Below are 21,874 nucleotides of genomic sequence, written 5' to 3'. Positions count from 1 at the left end.
TCATGAGCTTAATCTGGTACAAGATGGTTTATGACACCCGACCTGTTCAAGTCAAGTCCAAGGAAATCCGAAGAAAATTTGAACCAAATTTGTTTTGAAAACCAGGACGTGTCCAACACAATTCGATGGTTTCATGCATGCCGGATATAACAGGCTGGAAAGTGCCAGTCCAAAGTTCTTCTGGCATATGCAAAGATATTAAAATAACTGTTCCATAGAGGATTTGACTCGTCGTTCAACATCTATTAAATCTAGGCACGATATATGAAACTGGAGTAAATTGGGAAGGATGTGAATATGAATCTGATCTGAATAGTTGCTAGACCCAATAGAGAGCAAATTTGTCGAATAAAAAAAATCGAAGGGAGTACGATGCAACTAAAGAAAACTCGAGTAAATACAACAGTACAACAAAATTTGCCGAATGGTGTCTTCTTGACGTGGATGAAATTCTGATGCATATTTATTTCGGTTCATGTCTTCCATCTTCCATTTTTCTTTTTACATTAAACAGCAAGAGAGTCTCATACTGCAGTATACTAATCTCGCACATTGCAAAATCGCTCAAACTCATGCTCATAATAAGTCAAGCAGAGCTGGTAGTTTACCTCGTGAGCTAACAGGCCAAATCCTATACCGTGCTTACTCCTCCTTGTATGTGTAAATGTATGACTCGGGGCTCTTCTTCGGTTATTGTTAAGGTGTTTCACGAAAAAAGCCATAGGTTATTGTTAAGGTGTTTCACGAAAAAAACCATAGGTTATTGTTAAGGTGTTTCACGAAAAAAGCCATAGGTTATTGTTAAGGTGTTTCACGAAAAAAGCCATAGGTTATTGTTAAGGTGTTTCACGAAAAAAACCATAGGTTAAAACGGCATATTGGTAACAAAAAAATTGTGAATGAAAAATTTTACATATGTATTTGTAGCGATCCAAATTCTAAAAGCTAAGGCTAGAAACTTCGGTGAAAACCCCCAAAATCAACTCTAAATTTAAGGTTGAAAATTTAAATTTTGACTTATAAGCATAAGTATAAGTGAAAAATTGGATGATGCTAACAGCTAATTAAGCAACAAAAAGTTGTTACTCCTTATTCACACAAGAAAAAAAATACAACATTGTTACTCCCAAAGCATTGTCAAGTAGCATTCCCGACGTTGTTACATCTCCGATACCTCCCAAGCTTATATCGCTAGGTTTTTCTCGTTTACTTGCCAATGGTGTAGCTGGCTTTCAGCATGATGATAGTATTACTATCCGAAACAGAATAAAGACAACATCCTTCAGATTTGTGAGCAGAATCTCCAAGCAACGATGCCATTCTAGCAAGTGTCAACAAGATTTCTGGATTAATCATTTGCCATTTGGTTCGTTCATAAGTTCTATCGATCACTCAGTTTGTTTAATACCAAAGTAGGTTTAGATTGGTGAAGATTCTGCTCAGCCTGGTAATAGTACTTCAATATATGTCAACATGGAAAATTCTAACCTTTCTAGTGCCATCAACATTGGCTAATCAACATTGACTAACACTAAAATAGCTGGCAATTCTTTCTGAAGGAAAAAGATAGTTTTCCAGATGAAAGAAAAAAAGTATACAAGTTGATTATGGAACAGACCAAAATTACAAAAATGCACATCAAAACTCGCAAAGATTCAGACTTCATACGTCATGTTTGGCATGAGTGCTAGGCCCAAAACTGCTCAGGTGGCACGGAGCAAGATTAATCCATACCGGATATTCCAAGATGACAAATGATTTTTCCTCATGATGTGGAATAAAATGAAGTGCAATATCCATTCGTGAATGCAGAAGGATTAGGCTTTTTTTTTTTACTACCAGAATGATGAGAGTTTCTCTGCATCCATGTATCTGCAAGGCTTCTCCTTCCTTCAGACCTGCATCTTCCCAGGGTGCAAGAAACCAGCCAACATCCACAACCACAAACCGAAAGGTCTCTTCTTATCATGCAGAATGTGCTTAGATCTTGTTATTATCATGTAGTCATCAATAACTCTGATGCTTAGCTCTTTTCTTGCTTCAGAAACCTTTTTTTCAGGAGATTCGGAGGCGACTTTCTTTCAGGATCGATGAAGCCTCAAAAGCGCTGGAGATGGCAAAACAGGGACTTATGGAAGCTTTGGTTGACTCAACCTTCAAGTTTTCTGACCAACCAATGCTACCATCAGAGGTACTTCATTCTGGAGAAGCTTCATTCCATTTCATTCATCAATAATGAATTTAAAGGCCAGCTTTGACAATTCTGCAGAGCAATTTTGCACCAGTCAGTGAGATCAGTGAAGCCATAGAGATTCTGCAAGTTGAAGGAGAGATACCTGAAGATTTCCCGGAAGGCATATACATCAGAAATGGTGGTGATATTGATCCTCTCTTATTACTGTAGTCTGTTCAAACAAATAAGTATAACTGTGTGTATGCACATGAGAATTAAAAGCCATAAACTAATTGTGGAAAATCTCAACAGGTTCCAATCCACTCTTTGGAGCTCTCCATTCGACTGTCTCAATCTTCGGAAAGTCAAGTGAGATATGGGTTGAGGGTGAGGGCATGCTCCATGCCCTCTACTTCAGAAAGAACAGTTCAGCCACATGGTTGATGTCCTATGCAAATCGATATGTGCAGTCTGAAACGTTCAAGATTGAGAAAGCCCAAAAGAAACCAAGTTTCCTCCCCGCCATCATGGGCGACTCCTCAGCCATCATCGCAGGCTACATTCTCAACTATGTAAACAATACCTTACAAGCCTAAACTATATGCTATTTTTCACTTTTCAGACACTCTGAAATAGGTAAATATGCAATGCAGATGCGGTTTGGCAAAGTGAACAAGGACATCAGCAACACCAATGTATTTGAGCATGCCGGAAGGGTGTTTGCAGTCGCGGAGAACCACCTGCCTCAGGAGATATGCATACAAAATCTTGAAACAGAAGATAGCTGGGACATTAACGGGGAATGGGATCAGCCCTTCACAGCTCACCCAAAGGTATGGTTGGCCACTAGCTGTATCCTGCATAATCATTCATAGGTCACAAGAATAAACTCATAACCCACTACAAGTTAACAAATACTGTATGTTGATTCTCTGTATCAGTTGATTTTAATGGAAAACAAGAGGGTGAGGTATAACATGTGCAAAGTCAGATGACTATTCATTTAAAAAAATCATCATACTATTCCAACTACATCTATACTCTGGAAATTTTATTCAACAAGATTACTGGGCTAAACATATGGCACATGATGGTTTTGTATTAAACTGCAAAAACAAATAAATGTGGAGCTTGTCAGAACTCAATACATCGAACACAAGAGGTAGACTGTGCACACTACATGATTTCACATTCTGAGTAACAAACCATTATGCTTCATATTTCAGTGCTATCCCTTATCTATCATTCAGATTAATTTCAATCACTTGGTTCAAATGATATAGGTAGCTCCTGGATCAGGGGAGCTTGTCATTTTTGGTTCAGATACAAAGAGGCCTTTCCTAATGGTTGGAGTTGTCTCAGGTATTTTGTTTTATTATTTATAATTTAATACTACCCTCTCTATCAAGTTTAAAGTCAATGTTTGACTCCAACTGAAGTTTGATTTAACAACAGCTGATGGAACTCAACTAAAACATAAAGTTGACCTCAAACTGGACAGGTGTACACTCTGCCATGACATAGGAGTTACTGTTAAGTATGTCCGGCTACCAATTAGCATCTCTTCGCTGTGGTTTATTCACTAAACTATAATTTATTTCAACATATTCTATTTACTTATAGTAAGAATTATACTAAAGGGGAATGACAATTTACACGTTTTGGTCTCTAAATCAAGGTACAATATAATCATGGATCTACCACTTACCATTGACATCAATAGACTTATTAGAGGTGATCAGTAAGTATTTCAGTTAAGCTTATTTTATTAAAAATATTCTTGGGTTAATCTGAAAATCATAAGCAGACAATTCCCTCAAACAGGTTGATCAAGTTTGAGAAAGACAGTTATGCAAGAATAGGAGTTATGCCCCGTTATGGTAATGCAGAGTCAGTTATATGGTTTGATGTTGAACCATTCTGCATGTTCCATTTCATTAACTGCTTTGAAGAGGGGGATGAGGTATAGTTTTGTAAGCTTGTTCCATATACTTGTAGTTGCATTAGCATAGTATTCTGTCTTTTGCCAACAACCCATCATTGCCATGTATATGCAGCACGAATCTTATCTTATTTTTACTTGGTAAAATAGGTTGTTATCAGGGGCCTTCGGGCGGCTGACTCCATCATACCAGGTCCTAAGATCAGCCTAAATAAAAATGATTTGCCCTCTGATCCTTCTGGAGATGATGTATCTGTGAAACAAGGAATTAATGAAGAATTTTTCTCTCGGTTATACCAGTGGAGGTTAAACATGAAAACAAAGGCTCTTTCAGGGGAATATTTAACTGGAACTGAGTTTTCCATGGAATTCCCAGTGATCAATAACCACAAAATGGGCTTGCATCATAGTTATGCCTATGCACAAGTGGTGGACTCTTTGACAAGCTGTTATGGAGTTAATGACAAAGGTATTAGCTAAAAAAACAATTTTTTGTGCAATTTACCAAATCAAGGAGTAGGAAAAGTTCATGGTATTGATTATAAGTATATTTCACAAAATTTATGATTGTGCATCATGACTTAGTTGATAGTCCTTTTCTGTATTTTCTAGTAATCCTTAAATATGGAGGCCTTGCAAAACTTTATCTTGAAGAAAGAGATAATGTAACTACAGAGGTACATTGGCCATAGACTTGCTACACTACTCCAACTAATATTTAGTTCTTTATGTTATATTTCCTCACTGGATTCATATCCTAAACCAGACATCCAAAGATCTAATAAAGGCAGAGTATCACTGGCTTGGGAAAGATGAATTCTGCTCCGGAGCAGTATTTGTTCCAAGAGTTGGAGGCACACATGAAGATGATGGGTGGATAATTTCTTTTGTACATAATGAGGGGTCTAATACATCACAGGCAAGTGCTTGTTATATCATATCCCATATGCATGCCATTTTCTGTATCGATGACAAAGACTCAAAATTGGAATTGGAAATTTTATGCTTTCTATCTTGCAGGTGCACATCATTGATGCCCAAAGATTTGAGGGTGCTCCTGTTGCCAAAATAATATTGCCACGAAGAGTACCCTATGGGTTTCATGGAACATTCATCACTAACAAACTCAACGAAGTGATGTAACTCTATGAATACTAAACCAGCAAAAAAATGGGCAGCATAGAATGTAAAGACTTGATAGGGTCACAATTTGTAAGCAGCAAACCTTTCAGGCTTAGGCTTGTTGGGTGAATTGTTCCAATAGTTACACCTGGGTGAGGACATTTTAATAGTTTATAAGATTATGAACAGCATTGTCCATTATCCCACAGAATTGCTAGCCCCTATGTGAATAAGCCATGAAGGTGTGCTCAGTTAAAATGAACATGCGACCTGTAGTTCTAGTTGTTCGAATAGTATCCAGTTTGGCCATAAGGACGTAGAACCATTAAGAAGATTACTTTGTCTTGCAAGTAAATATTTCAATAAAATGGATATCTATTGCACTGCAGCTGCACGTGCATTACTATATGACATATTAGTGTACTACACAAATTTTCATCTTCACAAAGCTTAAAAGATGATAACTGTTTAACAGTTAACACAATGAGCCTGAAGGGAGAAAGTCCGAATACAAACATATAGTTAACATTTATAGTCTCAAGAAATTTTAGGGCAAAAAGTTACAGTAAAGTCATTTTTCAAAAATGTTGGCATGGTAATGTGTTACTAAATAAAATGTAAACTAAAATGTAGATCCTGGTACATTCAAAATGCAAGTGCCTTTTATTTGACATTTTCAGCAGTGACGACACTGCAACAGGGAATCAGGGAACAAAACACAAAATCAAAACATTCAACTTGCAGCTGCAAGTGATAAGCAAGATTGATGTAACAAAATTCCACACTGAAGTAGAACGTAGATATCATCAAAATTACCAAAGATATATTGCCAATTGTAACTATCAAGTAAGCATATTCTGCAAGCGAGTGTTATGGCAGGTACCTTCTACTAGTAATGCTCAAATTATTTGACCATGAATGAGGGGTCTTGCAGTTGCAGCTGCATCCACCAACTGGCCTCGGATTAATTTGCTGACACCTGCACAAGCAGTAAAAACCAAAAACAGGCGGGTTTAGCGCGAATGACATGGATCTATTGTGGATCATCCTACACGGACACAGCTATCCGTCATACTGACGGATCCCGGCCCCGCCAGCACAGGCGACGGCGTCTCGGCAGCGGCGGCGGCGGCGGAGACGAGGCATCGGTGGGTGGTGGCGCGGATGCGGCAGTTCAGCAACGGCGCGAGGCGGCGGAGGAGCTGGGGCTGAACTGATGCCATCACCGTGGTTCGTGGACACCTGGCGTCCTCGCTATGTAGGGCCGCCCTTCACCGGTTTCTTCGCACGACGGCGGCGGCCAAGCTCCGGCGGATTGGGAGACTAGGGCCGCGTTTGTTAGGAGAAAATTGCATATCTACCATTGAATAAGATTGGATTCGCTATTATACCATCATTTAAATGAGCTTTGCTAGAATGCCATTCAGGTCCTAATTTAGTTTGCTACTTTACCATTTTCTACAATTTAGGGTCCCAAAAATTTTATTTGTCTAATTTACCATTTTTTCTTAAATGCCCTTGGCCTTCTTAAGTCTGTAGCCATTGCCAGCCATTCCATCGCCGATCGTCGGAGCACCCCAGCGCCAGCACCGGCGCCCCGCGGACGCCGTGAGCTGCCGCTGGCGCCCCGCCAACGTCGCCGAGCACCGAGCTCCGGCGCTGTCGGCGAGCTGCTGCGGGTGCCCTACCGACGTCGCCGAGATCGGCGCGCTGCCGCCGGCGCCGCGCCGACGCCGCGGAGCTGCCGCTGGTGCCCCGCGGACGTGAGGGGCGGGTTGAGGCGCTGTAGGAGGTCGGCTACGGCGGTGGGCGACGTGGTGAACGGCGGCGGCCTCGTCGTCGCGGGTGAGAGGGGCACGGGCATAGGAGAGCGGCCTCTTGGCCGGTCGACGCCGTCGGCATCCTCGCAGATGGCTGGCGCCCCTCGCTGGCGTCGCCTCATCAAGGAACCGCGAGCACTCGCGTGTGACACAAATCCTAAAGGAGAGAACGCAGAGTCAGGAGCATCTTTGGGGAAAAAAAATGCTAAAGCAGAGCAAAATATTTTTTATTTGTCTAAATGGTGCAAATGGCAAAGTAGCAAATCGGATAAGCGTTTGGATGGCATTTGAGCGAAACTCATTTCATTAATGGTATTGTAGCGAATTCCCTATTTTAGAATAGTAGATATGCAATTTTCTCGTTTGTTAGAGGTGTGGATAAGTTAACTTATCCGGCACGGAAAACGTAGCAATAGATTAGTACATAATTAATTAATTATTAATTTTTTAAAAAATATAAAATAGATTAATATGATTTTTTAAAACAACTCTCCTATAAAAAATTTTTGCAAAAAATACATCGTTTAACAGTTCACGAAACGTATGCGCGAAAAACGAAGGAGGTAAGTTAACTTACCTAGGGCCGAACGTGGCCTAGAGAGAATGGGTGGATGTGGGCCCCACAATTCTGCCTCTCCTGTCTTCATAGTATTTATTTTTTTATTCTTAACTTGATAGAAGAAAATTTTAGTAATCGGTCGATCTACTTGTGCACCGTACAAACCCTATCCAACAAGCTCAGAACGCAGAACAGACAAAAACTATATTTGTCCCATAACTTGTTGAACCACGTTAACTGGTTTGGCTATACGTATTCAGAAATACTGCAGAACGGGATAACATGCGATGGGACGAATTAGTGAGCCGACCGTGCGGTCTGTTGCTACCGCTGCTCTCACTTAATGCAGCGGGGGAGGGGATGTGTGTTTTGGAATTTTAATTCATGTGTCCCGTCACACGGGATTCCGTGCTGTAAGTCTCCCTCATATGTATTTGGGCTAGGTTTTATGTCCTTCTGTTTTATGAGTTATTTATTGATTTAGGCCAAGGTGTTTTCTACGCTTCAGTATGTGCTTTGTTGTGTTTTTCATTAGCACGTTTGTCAAGCTATCAGCAGACCCAGAAGTCAAGAGATCACATGATGATGTATTATTCCATCGGTATAAAAACAAATTGTCTTTATTATTTCATAAGAAAGAAACTATGCAATGAATAGACACACATATCAGCAATAAATTTATGTATTAATTAACTTCACTTATAAATATGTGCAATAACTGGTTATTGCTTCTATGATTTTATTTGTTGTTGTTTGTGTGTCAAAATTCACAAAGGCCGAGCTCGCCCTCCAAACCAAAAATCAACGATTATGTGTGCGCTGATCCTAAATTCTAGGGAGCACGAAAAATGCAAATGGGTGATTAATCTCTTCCACTCCCACCGGGGATCACACTCCCATCTTACAAAATAAATTATGGCTCGCTAGACTTGAGGAAGTCATCACACACCACCAACTTGGAGTTCGCTGCTGCCGTGGACCTTGCCAATGCTATGGATGACAAACCAGGCTCAAGCAAGACAATGATACTGCTTACAACTCCATCACCTTTTGCTGAAGCCTCTGCCCTTGCCTCCAACACTATGAGCCACCACTGCTCACCAATCACCACCCCCATCGACCTTGCCGCTACATGTGAGAGACCGAAAGAGATGGATGATGCGGGTGTATAGATTAACGGCCTAGGAAATATGGTATGTTACCAAAATGCCCCTTAGGTCAATATGCATAGATCTTAAACACCAATCTAACGGCATAAAAATCAATTGAAGGATCGAAAATTTTCAGGCGCTTGATCAATAGCAAAGGCAACTTTCAAGTACATGTGCGCCTGAAAATTTTTTATCCTCCAGTCGATTTTTATGGCCATTAGATTAGCGTTTAAGATCTGTGTATGTTGGCCTACTCAGGGGCATTTTGGTAACAAGTTGTAATTCCTAGGCCGTTAACCTATACTCCCGCATCATCCATCTCTTTTAGTCTCTCCCAGGCAGCGGCAAGGTTGATGGTGGTGGTGACTAGTGACTGGTGAGCAGCGGTGGCTCATAGCGGTGGAGGCAAGGCCAACGGCTTCACTGAGAGGTAATGGAGCTGCAAGCAGTAGCATCGTCTTGCTTAAGCCTGATTTGTTGTCCATAGCGGCGGCAAGGTCCACGGTAGCAACGAACTCCAAGTTGCTGACTGGTATGATGGCTTCCTCGAGTCTAGTGAGTCACAGTTGCTTTTGTAAGATGTGAATGTGATCCCTAGTGGGGAGGGAAGGGATTAATCACCGATTTGCATTTTTTTGTGCTCCCTGAAATTTAGCATCAACGCACGCATAATCGGTAATTTTCGGGTTAGAGGGCGAGCTCGGCCTTTCAGAATTTTGATAAGGAAGTTCATGCCGTGCTGCCAGCGGCCAGCGGTGATGCGACGCAAAGTATTCAACATTGTATCTCCTTTGCTGATGGAGACTTTCAGTTTTTTATGCATACATTGCTAATGGAGTAGTGTTCGTTCCCTATCAATCTTGCTATTAGTAATATGCGATTAGTAGCAAATCATAAGATAAAACTTATCTATTTTTGTACTTTTTGTCTTATATTTTGTCTGGTTTGCACCTCAGGTTCTACATGAGCTAGCTTTTGGATGTCATCACTATTAATTTGTGCTGCATCCTGGTTCTGCCACTTGAAAATGGCGATGTCAGCTTAGTATTTGGCTTTGATTTGGTGTGCTGGCTTATTTTGATGACTGCAATGAGTTATTTGCTGTCGGTCGGAAGCATAGATGCATGTAAATTTATCTTTCTTGCTGTATGTCTCCATATTTGTTGATCTGAAGTCTAGTTGCATTGAATTCATATTTGCTGATCTAAAGTCTAGTTGCATTGAATTCATATTGTTTTACCTTACACATACGGTAAATTTACTACAATAATTTTTAATTTTTTCATTATGTGGTTAATTATGAAATTTTTTTATTAAATAAACCTTCTTACCAAGTAATTTTATTATTAAACCACCGGGTAAAATTTTTCTAAAGCTGAATCTTTTGGCCACCCTGGCGTGGCAAGACAACGCTGCCACGCCACCTGATCGGCACGGTATGGCAGTCTTGCCACACCAGCCACGCTATTGTCGGTAGCGTGGCAAGCCGTTTCACCACGCCAATGTTAGTGGCGTGGCCAAAAGGTTCATAGTGTGAAAATATTTTCTCCCGAGGTTTAGTAATAAAATTATTTATTAAAAAGATTTAAAAATAAAAAATTTTATTATGAAATTTTTTATCCACATTTTTTCACAAAATAACATGCATCATGCTAGCATGTAGTCTTCAGTTTTACTTCTAATTATTTTTATGTGTGCGCTTGTAAGAGTTCATATTATAAATATATAATGTTAAATGGATCGAAAAATGATTTAATGACAACACACACCTTGTTATTGTAAATTTTGCCGGTTTTCTAAATGATGTGCGACTCCTATTTTAAAGATGTGCAACTTATGCCATAAATACGTGCAACTTAGTAATTTGTGTAACTAATTTTTGAGGGCTTATATTTTGTATCTTTCTGTGTTTGAGTTCAACTTTGCACGTCAGGTACTTTTTAAGGTTTAATATATACCCTACAAATCTTAGGTTGTGAGCCATGAGCACTGGCACATGGAGCTCATGGCCGAAAAACCTCGCTTCAGTAAACAACTCAACTAAGATGATTTTTCAGACTAGCTCTGCTTAACATTCAGGGGCTACATGTGCAGATGTACCAATCCACAATGATGTGCAACTCATGTTATAAATGTGCAACCTCAATTATTAGTTTCTGCAACTATTTTTAAGATGCTTTTATACTTAATTTATTTATTTGACTAATTTGAATTAATTTATTTCTATGGTTTTTCAAAGACAGGATCAACTGATAATTGTTCCTTATATGCAAATTGCACTCTGAGGTATCTATAGTTGTCATTTTAAATCATGTGCAACATCATATGTAAATTTATGCAACTTCACATATAAATTTGTGCAACAACTGGGTTATTGCTTCTATGCTTTTTCTTGTTGTTATTTGTGTCTCAAAATTAAATTGCTACAGTTCTACACATAAGTTTTCCTAGCTGATCTTTGTGGTTTGGTCTGGGATAAAAGGGGCTTCTCATCGAAGGTGCTTGCTCAATTTTTACCATGCTTTGTAACATGATTTTATTAAAAATATCACTAGCATGTTAGTAATTATTATTATTTTATGTATTATCTCTTAATTAATACATATATTTGTTGCTGATATGTGTGTCATAGTTCTTTCTTCTCACGAAATAATAAAGACAATTTATTTTTATACTGATGGAATAAAACATCATCATCTGATGTCTTGACTTCTGGGTCTGCTGATAGCTCGACAAACATGCTAGAAAACACAACAAAGCGTACAAGACACCTTGGCCCAAATCAATAAATAACCCATAAAACAGGAGAGGACATGAAAACCAGCCCAAAAACATATAGCCAACACCAGTTAACGTGGGCCAACAAAGAGAGTGTTCGGCTGTTCTGCATTCCGGGCTTGTTGGATAGGGTTTGTACGGTGCACAAGTAGATCGATTGATGATTTGAAATTCTTTCAGTTGACCAATCCATAGTCACTCGCAACTGTAGTTAGTGTCACATGTGAAACACAATTAGGGGATAGAAGTCATAACTTTTATGATAAAATAGTATGTTATTTGTTGCAGCTTTGTGACATAAAACGGTAGACCATGATAGATGTAGTTTTGAGAAATTCACCTGTAGTGAAAATAAGCAAGGAGGGAGCATTTCAATATTATTTTATCTACTACCTCCATTTAATAAAACTAATTTAGTCCTGTTGATGTTAATATATTTTTCTACAAATATTATCAAACTTAAAAATATTTGAGTTAGACCAAACCCAATAACTTATAATATGAAACTGATGGAGTAGGTTAGAGAGGCATTATTCTTTTCCGCTTATCTACTACGTCGTCATTGATTATTTTCTTCACTCTCTCAAAAATACGGTTTGATGAAAAAATATTTCTATTGCATTACTTGATCACTTTTTCTAAGCTAGTTTTTGATATAAATATTGTTGAAAAAAACGGGCTGACGCGTTTTGGTTAAGATCACTGAAAAATAAAATGTATGCTTTCTAAAATATAAAATATTGTTAAACAAATCTGCCCGACACAAGAAGAAATAAAAGGATGCATCATATAGGAGTATAGGACTAACCACGGCCGCTTCATTGGTTAGGTTTAGTAATAGGGGTGGAAAATATAGTAGAAGATTAATATACCATTAATTAATTATTAGCTATAAAATATTTGAAAAATTAGATTGATATGTTTTTAATGCAACTTATATATATATATATTTTAAAAAAATACACACCAGTTAATAGATTAAGAAGCGTGTAGAAAAAACATCATACAATTCGCTTGAAAAATAAAATGTAAATAAAATTAAAAATTCCGACCTGCCGGATTCGAACCAGCGACCTAAGGATTAATCTGCTTCAAACTACAGTCCTCCGCTCTACCAACTGAGCTAAGGTCGGTTTATTTAAAAAAGCGAAGTTTTGGCTTCATATACGAAATCAATTCTTTTGGAACTTTATATGAATTTCATGAAGGCAGATATTTGCAAACAATCAGTATCGTTAGTCTTTCACATATTTTTTGCTGTATAGATTTCCGGATTACAACCAAACTCTTAAGAGAAAGGCTAATAATATAGCCAACAAGCTATTTATAAGACTTCTTATAGTCTTTTCTTAGCCCACCCATATAGTAATTAGCTCTTCATCATTAATACAGGAGTCACATGTCACTCTCACAGAGTTTCTTGGTTCTTATGCCCGAGCTGGCTACCAGCTTACAGCCCGCTTACACTCTCTCATCATCTCTCCTCCACATAAGCATTTAGCCAGCTTATAGCCCGCTATTATACTTGCTCTAATGTACCCTACGTTGATAATCACGGTTTATCATGATTTTACTGATAGTAAATAGAAGGAATCTCATGAGGCCTAAAGCACGATGAATACGGAAGACATATATTTATACAACTTAGGCCTTGTTCGGCGTATGTTAACTTATCCCATATTATCTCGTTTTTCGCGCGCACGCTTCCTGAACTGCTAAACGGTATATTTTCTACGAAAAATTTCTATAGAAAAATTATTTTAAAAAATCATATTAATCTATTTTATATTTTTATAATTAATAATTAATTAATCATACACTAATGTGTAAATATTTGTACGTTTCCCACGCCGCGTAACCAAACCCCCGTGTTCCTTATCCCGAACACGGCCTTACTCCTGTTTTAGTAAACCGTGTTCCACCGATTGTAACGGGGGTGTTGAAGATCATCCTTGTCCTTCAGTGGCTCCCTGTCTCTAGTTATTACGGGGTGGCAGGGCCGCCTGACGCCCTAGGCCCAACCAAAAATTTTATCTAAATATGCTAGTATGGTTTAATTTTTTTATCGATTCTTTTTTTAAAAAGTAGATGATTAATCAACTTATAAAACTATTTAGATGCTAATTATTATTGGTTAAGTTTAGTAGCTCTATCATTTACTGGTTGATTTCTTTGTTGTAGCCAAAATTTGAGTTTTGAAAGTTGATTTTAAGGTGTTCTTATTATTGTTTATTTTTTGATATTTTCTTTTAAATCGCTAAGAACACAAATAAAAATGTTTTAATCATAAATTATTTTTTATTGGTTTGCTTCATTTTTTATTCATTTTCTTTATTTTGGTTTCCAATTCAATGTCAACAGTATTCATCAAAATTTAGAACTAAGACTATATTACAATTTAACTCTTAAGAGTTAATACTTGGTTTATCATGTTAATGATGATTATTTATGTCACTTTATATGATAAATAATGATGTATATATATATATATAATAAGTAAAAAAATATTTAATCTAAAGGATCTATGGTACTGAGTTTGCTTAGGGCCTTGAAATTATAGAATCAACCCTGCAGAGTGGTAGGATTACATAGTAGTGAACCTAGCAGGATATACAGTGTTTCATCTTTTTTCCAATTCTGCGCAACATATTTCTCCATCGATTGCATTTGATTTGTGGCCCAGTATATTGCTATTTCAGTGGTTGCTGTTTCCATGATGATAACCAACATGCAAAATTTATGTCAAACTTTTGTGTAAATTGATTGTGACTAAAGATTACCCATGACCACCAATCGCAATAAATATGGAGATGCACATCTGAAGTTCAACCCCCCCACCCTTAAAAAAAAAAGCCTAGTACAAGGCTAGCAGGAAGTAAGGGTTTTTTTCTTTTCCTTAAAAAAGTAACTCAAGGTCTACGAATTTTAGTATAAATTTTTGGTAACTCAAAATACCAAGAATTTTAGTACAAATTTTTGGTAACTCAAGATATAAGGATGGTAAAAAAACTCAGGAAGTAATGGGTTGAAAAAATAATACAACTAATGGTACTTATTCAAGCTAATATGACCTTTTGTTCACAAGATACTAATTAATTACTTATAGCAAAATCTAAAATCCTTGGTGTCAAATCTGAAAAGGGAAAAGCGAATTGTTTCTATGTACAAGTCGACTGCTAGCAAAGAATCCATCCTTGCCTGCTGGCAAAACTGCTCATCTTGTCAGCTCAAACTGTTCTGTTCTACTCTACTCTATCAAAAGGAGACTAGAATTTCAGTGGTGCAATGGCTGGTCGATCTATTTGGAAACATGGCTTCCATTTTTCTGGATTTTTGGTAGGTCAGCAAGCAGCTCATGATGGAGGGAAGAATCTGTTGAGGTTGAATGGCAGGGTGTAGAACTCCTCGTTCCTGCTGTCTCCTCTGAACGTCCTGAACCGCGCCCACCACGGCATCCCCCGGTCCCTTGCCGCCTCCTTGACGTCGAGCGTGTTGTCGAGGAGCACCGCCACGATGAGCGCGACCGTCGGCGGCGACGAGAAGACGCTGTTGATGTAGTCGTTGAACTGCACAGCAGGCAGAGGAGCAGTATATTTCAGACTTCAGTTTCAGTTCTGAACATGAAGAATGTGTTCGCTTGCAGGGAAATAGCAAATATTTTAGAAGAACCAAAGTACCAGTCAGAACATGGATGGTTTTCTAATCATGGTTTTGTTTATCTACCAGCCCTTACATATGGTCTCGACTGAGATGAGACAAAATTAGCTTTGTTTAGCAAATAAGAAATAGCATAACATAATCGCATTTTTTTAGATTTTTTTAAAAATATTATCATTAAATGGAAAAATCACAAAAATAAGACTTGGATGTCGACAATTGAAAAAAAATAGGGGTCTATCGAATTGGATTGGGTCAACAAGAGGCTCGTCAACATCTGTCTCTTTGAAAAGGGGCCTGTTGACATGGCCATTTCAATAGGGGCCTCTACTTTTGGGGAGGAAGCATGTCAAACTAGGAAAGTTCGACAGGACCCACGGGTCTGACGGGTAGGGAGCCTCTGTTGAACTGGGAAAGTTCGACGGGGCCTACACCGGTGTAGCTTAGTTCGATAGGGTTCTGTCATTCGTCCTCTGTTCTATAAAAGCCCTGCTGAACATGCAATGTTTGACAGGTATATATTTTCACAATTTTTCTCACCCAACATATATTTTTCCAATTTTTCATTTAAATAGCATTATTTTTAATTAATTCCATTTTTGTACTCAATTAACATTGTGTTAATGCAACGTACTAGATATAGATTACTTTTGGATGGTGTTCATTCTCAAACGTAAATTGAAATATTAAAGAGTAAAAACTACGAACCCATCCAGCCTTTGTGTGCGCTGGTCCATACTGTGCACTCGCAGTGTAGCGAGAGAAGTACTCTGGTATTGATAAGCCAAGAAAGAGTGATACACCAACGATGAAGAGGTTGCGCATTGAATTCATGTTGGTGAATTGCAAAAAGGAGAGTCCCACAGCAGCTGAAGATAAAATCAAATGAGCATAATTGGTTGTATAATTCAATTTCAAATGCAAAAATAAAATTAACTCATTTTGTCCTGCCTGTCCAGCAGCTGCTTACCAACAATGCCGAACATAACACAGTATATAGCAGCAAATATTGGGAACGGAATGGAGGCAAACAGTGCACCGAATTTTCCTGCAACCATGAGAAGTTCAGAACTCTGCAAAACAGGACTAAATGTTGTCTTGATTGCTAGGGAGAAATGTTACCTAGCATGGAGAAGAAGATCATGAATCCTGCAGAAATCTGTATCACTCTCCTGCTACCAACCCTTGTTGATCCAAGGAGACCAACATTCTCACTGAATTGCAGCCAAAAGATTAAGCATGCTGTTAGAGAGCAATCTTAGGATGAACATTCAGTATCAGTACAGCAGGTATACTCACACAGAAACAGTAGATCCAGTCCCAGTGCCAAATAAACCATCTAGCAAGGTACCGATTCCCTGAAAATTCACATATTAGAGTACAAACGTTAAATGCCAGTTAATCACAATCAGAAGTATTGGCACGAAAATTTACATTTCTTTACCGAAAAACAAATTTGGTTCTTCAACTGTTTATGAACATGTAACTAATTTAGTGGCAATTCCTAGTTAAGCCTCATGAATCATGTGAAGATTGGCTGGATTTTAAGTTCGAACTATGAGGTGATTGATCTATGAAAAATACTACTAACCTGCCATCCAATGCCTCTACTCAGTACATACGCTGGTGGTGGTGTTGCACTTGCCAACCGTGCAGCAGCCATGAATGCTCCTGTTGTCTGTAGTATTGAAGTATTCTCAGCACACTGAAAATTTCTTTTGAAAAAACATTTATTTTTCTAAGTATGTCAATGTACCTCAATTAATGACACCACAACTGCAGCCATCATACCAAATGCATGATTTGCACTGAATGTTGGTGCACCCCATTGCAATGGGAATGGAATGCTTATCCTTTAAGAGAGTGAAAACTTGACGTTAGAATTTTCTGTAAAATCTAGAGGTCAAATTAATCAACTTATGTGGCAGCCTACAAACCATAGAGCAGAAGAAATAAGGTTGGCACGGTCTGTCCGGCAGCTGAACTGGGTGAGCAGGGCTGTGTGCCTGTAAGCTCCACTTGCTGTGAGGATGTGGGCATACACCCAGACAAGAGCAACACATATAAGCAGTGAAAACCTCTCCAAAACTGGAACATGTCGGACAGTTACATGCTTGAGATATTGGGAAAGCGCGACAAACAGGATAAGCATCGGAAGGCCAATCTCCACACAACTCCCAACCTGACAAAAATGCATTTCCTAAATTAGCCTACAAACTCATCCGAGAACAACATATGCTTGTATTCCATGTTAATTTTCCTTAATTTAACATAAATAGCTTTAAAAATTATAATATAGATGACTCAAGAAGGAATTAATTTGCTGTAGGGAGTTGTTATAAACTTGACAGATATGTTTTGTACATTTGCCTCGGGAATAATTGAAACTTGCCAAGATGGAAACAAATATTTATGTCAACGTGTTTTCTCAGGGGTTAAGTAAAATCTCCATGATTGAACGAGCATAGCATCAGCAACATCAATCCAAATTGTTTTTACTGTTGAGTGTTTACGAATTAGTTATGCAATTTTCATTAATTCTCAGGTATGCTTTAAAATAAACTAATAATAATACTACTACATTCCATGCTTCAAATAAACTAAGAATAGTACTAAACCTAACATTTAACTAACTTATCAGCTACATTATATGGCAGAAGAAAAAGTAAAGGCTTAACATGTTGAAATGTTTTTTCTGGTTTGTGTGGATATTCTTCAGTGTTACAAGAACCTAACATCGAATTGACTGGTACAGTCACACTGAGACCGAAAGTAGGACGAGATACTAGAGCTTTTACCACAGGGAATCCTCTCTGAAATAGGCCAAGCCCCACAAGCGCGACCACCGGAACCATCCCAAGTGGGCTAAAGAACCTGCAACATGCACATCATGGTATCAAACAGCCATCCTCTTATTCTTATCGTCGATATGAAGGTAGCAACCATATCTCATCACTTTTGAGTATTTTGGTCTTCCTTTGATTAATATACTAGCACATCTTCACTTTCTCTAAAGTGATGATGCCCACTACTCAAACTGAGAGCAACATAAAGTGGCCGGCTAAAGGGCCATATACTAGTATGAATATTCAACAAAGAATGATTTCAAATATTTATCATCTGAACTGCATTATCTACACACAACAATGTCAAATGTTTACATTGGAATTTGGACATATAATGACAAAAGTATACCTGGAGCAAATTGCCCATAATTGGCTGTAGCCAAGAATTATTTGAATGCTTGAGGAGACAATAAGGGAACCCTGTATGGCTCTCATTGTCTGCACAAATCTCTACAAATGAACCAAAAAAGATACTTTTAGGTAAATAAAATGAAAGTTCTGCATTACTGCAATGGTCGGAAATGATGTTAACCAAGTTGAGAAATGCTGGAGGGTCATTGCATACTTACAGTATGGCCATCAGCTATTTGCGCAAGTGACGGGTCACGGATTATGGAGAGAATTGGAACAACAAATGCATACGAGCCCCCAATGATAGTAGGTAGCCGAGTGCCAAATAATGTCTGGAGCAGTGTCTTTATCCCAGTAACAAATAACAGTGTTTGAACAACTCTTGCCTTATCATGCTTTGAAAGAAACAAAACGAACCAAAAGCTCAGCAAGAATAGAATAGACATTATCACTGCATTATTAATCAGACGGATGACTTGAAACTGGCAAAATTATATCTTTCAGCAACATGCTGTGAAATTTGACAACTGATAGCAGCTACAGAACATTGAATTCTACTACTACACCCATACGGAAAAAAACAGGTCAGTAAATGAAGCAATTCTCACATCATTTCCACCCATAAGCTGAACCAACATTGTTGGGATCATCACAGCAGTGCCCAGGGACAGAATGTAATGCTGAAAGCCCAACGCAATAGCTTCTCCTGCAACAGCCAGAAGCATTCAGGATTAGTGAAAGATATACAAATCAACCAATCATAGCATTAACAGTATAAGCACTTTCAGTGGAGTGTGACACTACATACCCCAGGATGGATTGGAGTCTATGCAGTACTCAAATCCCTGGAGCTGGTCCATGGGTGTATGATGGACCATGTCCTCAGGCTTCACCTCAGCCATTTCACCACCAAACACTTCCTTTCTTCAAGAATTCCTCTCTTCTCTTGGTTGATTAAGAACAGGAAGGGGGAAAGATACAGCCTCCCTGCTCCTGGTTGATTATCAGGGGGAAAAGTAGCCCGGCTCAAGAATTCCTCCGTCTAATGGCCAAAAGATTAAAACTTTATGACCCAGAACAGCAATGGACGCCAAGAACTGCCCTAAAGCAGAAGCCCTCCACAATCTGCAAAGAGAAAAGTAATAATCTTGAGCTCCCAAATGCGGGGCTAATTACATGCCCAAAACCAAACGAATCAGATAATCCAATACCAGGCCAAAGACTCCAGCGACACAACGGAGGAATGGTCTCTCAAGAACTCAAGGATAGCATGAACCAATCAAGAACTAGTTTTATTCAGCAACAGAAAACCCCTCAAAACCAAAGTAAAGGGGAGAGAGAGAGAGAGCAACCCCAAGAACAGAACAGCAAAGCAAAACGTCAGTAGACGCAATGGAGGCCTGCAGAATCCGGCTACGACGGAGGAGGGAAAGCTATAAAGCTAGAGAGGAAAAAAACGAACACACAAAGGAGGCCTAGGCAGCTACTGATGCGCTTTAGTAGTGATGATGTTGGATGCTTCAAAGCAAAAAGGAAAATTAAAAAGAGGAAAAGATCAAAAGAGGTGCAGCTGAGCTGAGCAAGCAGCCATGGATTGGCATCAAAAGGCGCAGTGCGAGTGCGAGAGATGAGTGGGCAACTGTCCTAGCCTAGCCTCATCTGATGATGCCCATTGCAGAGTTCTCTCTCTTTCCTTGTTCTGTCAGAGATTTCTGATGGTTAAACAAGACGGTAATCCCATCCCCTCTCTGACGTCTGACATAATGCGTCACTGACACGTGGTTTACCATGCAAGATTTGGGCTTAATTCTCTCCCTCTGCCAAGAGATTATTAAAGAAAACGTTGTTGCTGCAGATCAGAGATTCAGAATTCAGAAAGTGGAATTGGCCCGTTGGAATTGTTCCTCCTATGACGAAAACGCCCTCCGTCCGGGTCAGAAGAGAACAAGGAGAAGGCGACTTGGCGATGCCTCGGAATGCGTGCGCAGTAAATGCTCGCAGGTGGGAGCCGCTGGGAGGGAGGAGAGAATGTTGGTTTTGTCTCCCTGCGTTTATATTTTTCATTGTATTATCTAGGAGAATCTTTACCGGGAGGAGCCAATTTATCATTGATATAGTTAGTGTATAGCTAGGATGGGTTAGACTTAAAAAGTAATATTTTTCTCAGATCTAGGTCTAACTCATCGTATCAAAATGGTGAGACGGATCTATCTTAGAAGACCACAACGCATAGGGAGAGTGTTCATGTTATTTATTAAATTTATTTAAAATATATTACTTGTATAAATATACATCTAATTATTTTAGGTTATGCATATATTAATTCTAGTATTCAATATTTTATTTTAGATATCAGAGGTAACCTCTGTCATATCTCATCTTTTCAACCAAAAAAAAAACAAGTCTAACCCATCCCATCTAATCCCTCCACCAAACAAAAAACACAGTTCAATCCATCCATTTAACTAAACAGAAAAATGAAATCAAATCATCCTACAATCTAAGGATGGATCCAATCCAACTCACCTCGTACACAAACCAAACATACCCTATGGGACAAAGGTCACTAATCTTTTCGCCTTAACTTACCTATTTACGCATAAAACTATGTTTAATATGGAACATGGTTAGTATATTTTTTAACTATTATAAAAATAGAATTATGCAACTAATGTAACAAAGCAAACCCATAAAACCAATCCTAGAATCAAATTCCAAGCTGCAGCTCTCCTAAGAGCAAATTTGATAGGAGAAAATATTAGAGCAAGTTTATTCTTTTATGTGTATAGCACTATTATCATATACTCATGTCAACCTTTTAAAATTTGCAATTTTGACATTTTGAAGGTGCAAACATACAATGCCGCGCTGCCATTAGAATTGGTGTTGGAACCTTTCATGGATATGGCTACCTTGTTAACCTCATCTTCTAACATATATTCTCTCGTTTTTCATGTGTATACTTTTTAAATTGTTTAAATATTTTTTCCTAAAATATATATGAAAGTTGTCCTAAAAAATTATATGAAAGTTGTCCTAAAAAATTATATGAAAGTTGTCCTAAAAAATTATATAGTTTATTTTTTAAGTTTTTCTATAGCTAATAATTAATTAATCATATAATATAGAAAATTACCAATCTGAAATGGCTATCTATGTTAATCTCTCCCATTTATTAGATAAGTTTACAAAATGTCCAAGATGTTAAAAGTACAGCTTTTTCAAATTTCTGATACATAAAAGAATATAGTATGGTTATCTAAATATTGTTTAACTTGTCTTTGCAATAGTTCCATATATAATTAAATACACATCTTATTGCTTTTGCTGCATATTACTAGTGAAATCTCCTTAAAAACGACCTATATTTCAGGACAGCATGAATGGTGTTCTGTTACCACTACTAGGGGATCTAGACTCTGTAGCACTACTGTCAGTGGAGTGGGACCAGTAGGATGGGGCTGCTGCATTGAGC

The 21,874-nt window shown here is 38.4% G+C and overlaps 2 protein-coding genes, 1 long non-coding RNA gene and 1 other non-coding gene across 4 annotated transcripts; 1 reads left to right on the top strand and 3 right to left on the bottom strand.

Moving 5' to 3' along the window:
- The first annotated feature begins 1,843 nt into the window (after window positions 1–1,843).
- LOC102711096 (carotenoid 9,10(9',10')-cleavage dioxygenase 1-like) lies at window positions 1,844–5,577 on the top strand. The gene is made up of 13 exons (XM_015841017.2): window positions 1,844–1,954; window positions 2,045–2,191; window positions 2,270–2,372; window positions 2,486–2,745; window positions 2,827–3,006; window positions 3,457–3,535; window positions 3,629–3,710; window positions 3,852–3,914; window positions 3,998–4,136; window positions 4,266–4,584; window positions 4,728–4,792; window positions 4,882–5,034; window positions 5,136–5,577. The coding sequence occupies exons 1-13, from the start codon at window positions 1,844–1,846 to the stop codon at window positions 5,256–5,258; spliced, it is 1,824 nt and encodes a 607-aa protein (XP_015696503.1). The 3' UTR covers window positions 5,259–5,577.
- On the bottom strand, window positions 1,863–7,296 carry LOC121055367. The gene is made up of 3 exons (XR_005812505.1): window positions 6,121–7,296; window positions 2,337–3,030; window positions 1,863–2,263 (listed from the first exon to the last, which is right to left on the bottom strand). It is a non-coding gene; the product is annotated as an uncharacterized LOC121055367 (long non-coding RNA).
- A 5,295-nt stretch (window positions 7,297–12,591) lies between these two features.
- TRNAY-GUA lies at window positions 12,592–12,678 on the bottom strand. The gene is given in 2 exon segments: window positions 12,592–12,627; window positions 12,642–12,678. It is a non-coding gene; the product is annotated as a tRNA-Tyr (tRNA).
- Window positions 12,679–14,790: 2,112 nt separating this feature from the next.
- LOC102709869 (nucleobase-ascorbate transporter 2-like) lies at window positions 14,791–20,053 on the bottom strand. Its single transcript, XM_006660470.3, has 14 exons — window positions 19,611–20,053; window positions 19,208–19,524; window positions 19,008–19,105; window positions 18,618–18,794; window positions 18,398–18,498; window positions 18,001–18,076; window positions 17,140–17,384; window positions 16,959–17,055; window positions 16,794–16,880; window positions 16,502–16,560; window positions 16,325–16,416; window positions 16,173–16,250; window positions 15,911–16,071; window positions 14,791–15,111 (listed from the first exon to the last, which is right to left on the bottom strand). Exons 2-14 carry the CDS (start codon window positions 19,299–19,301, stop codon window positions 14,899–14,901), a joined length of 1,578 nt encoding a protein of 525 aa, XP_006660533.1. The 5' UTR covers window positions 19,302–19,524; window positions 19,611–20,053; the 3' UTR covers window positions 14,791–14,898.
- Window positions 20,054–21,874: the final 1,821 nt, after the last annotated feature.

The sequence above is a fragment of the Oryza brachyantha genome, chromosome 9 (assembly GCF_000231095.2).
Source record: "Oryza brachyantha chromosome 9, ObraRS2, whole genome shotgun sequence".
NCBI lineage: Eukaryota > Viridiplantae > Streptophyta > Magnoliopsida > Poales > Poaceae > Oryza > Oryza brachyantha.
The sequence above is the reverse complement of the archived record's forward strand: the minus strand, read 5'-3'. Positions and strand labels throughout refer to the sequence as shown.

What these genes read in the sequence shown, in the direction of transcription:
- LOC102711096 (XM_015841017.2), top strand. Translation starts at nt 1,844, where the DNA reads ATGATGAGAGTTTCTCTGCATCCATGTATCTGCAAGGCTTCTCCTTCC. An exon ending in CCACAACCACAAACCGAAAG is followed by an intron (nt 1,955 to 2,044) that starts GTCTCTTCTTAT and finishes TTCTTGCTTCAG; the next exon opens with AAACCTTTTTTTCAGGAGAT. An exon ending in AATGGTTGGAGTTGTCTCAG is followed by an intron (nt 3,536 to 3,628) that starts GTATTTTGTTTT and finishes ATTTAACAACAG; the next exon opens with CTGATGGAACTCAACTAAAA.
- LOC102709869 (XM_006660470.3), bottom strand. Translation starts at nt 19,301, where the DNA reads ATGGCTGAGGTGAAGCCTGAGGACATGGTCCATCATACACCCATGGAC. An exon ending in ACTGGATCTACTGTTTCTGT is followed by an intron (nt 16,417 to 16,501) that starts GTGAGTATACCT and finishes GCTGCAATTCAG; the next exon opens with TGAGAATGTTGGTCTCCTTG. An exon ending in CGCACACAAAGGCTGGATGG is followed by an intron (nt 15,112 to 15,910) that starts GTTCGTAGTTTT and finishes CCTGCTGTGCAG; the next exon opens with TTCAACGACTACATCAACAG.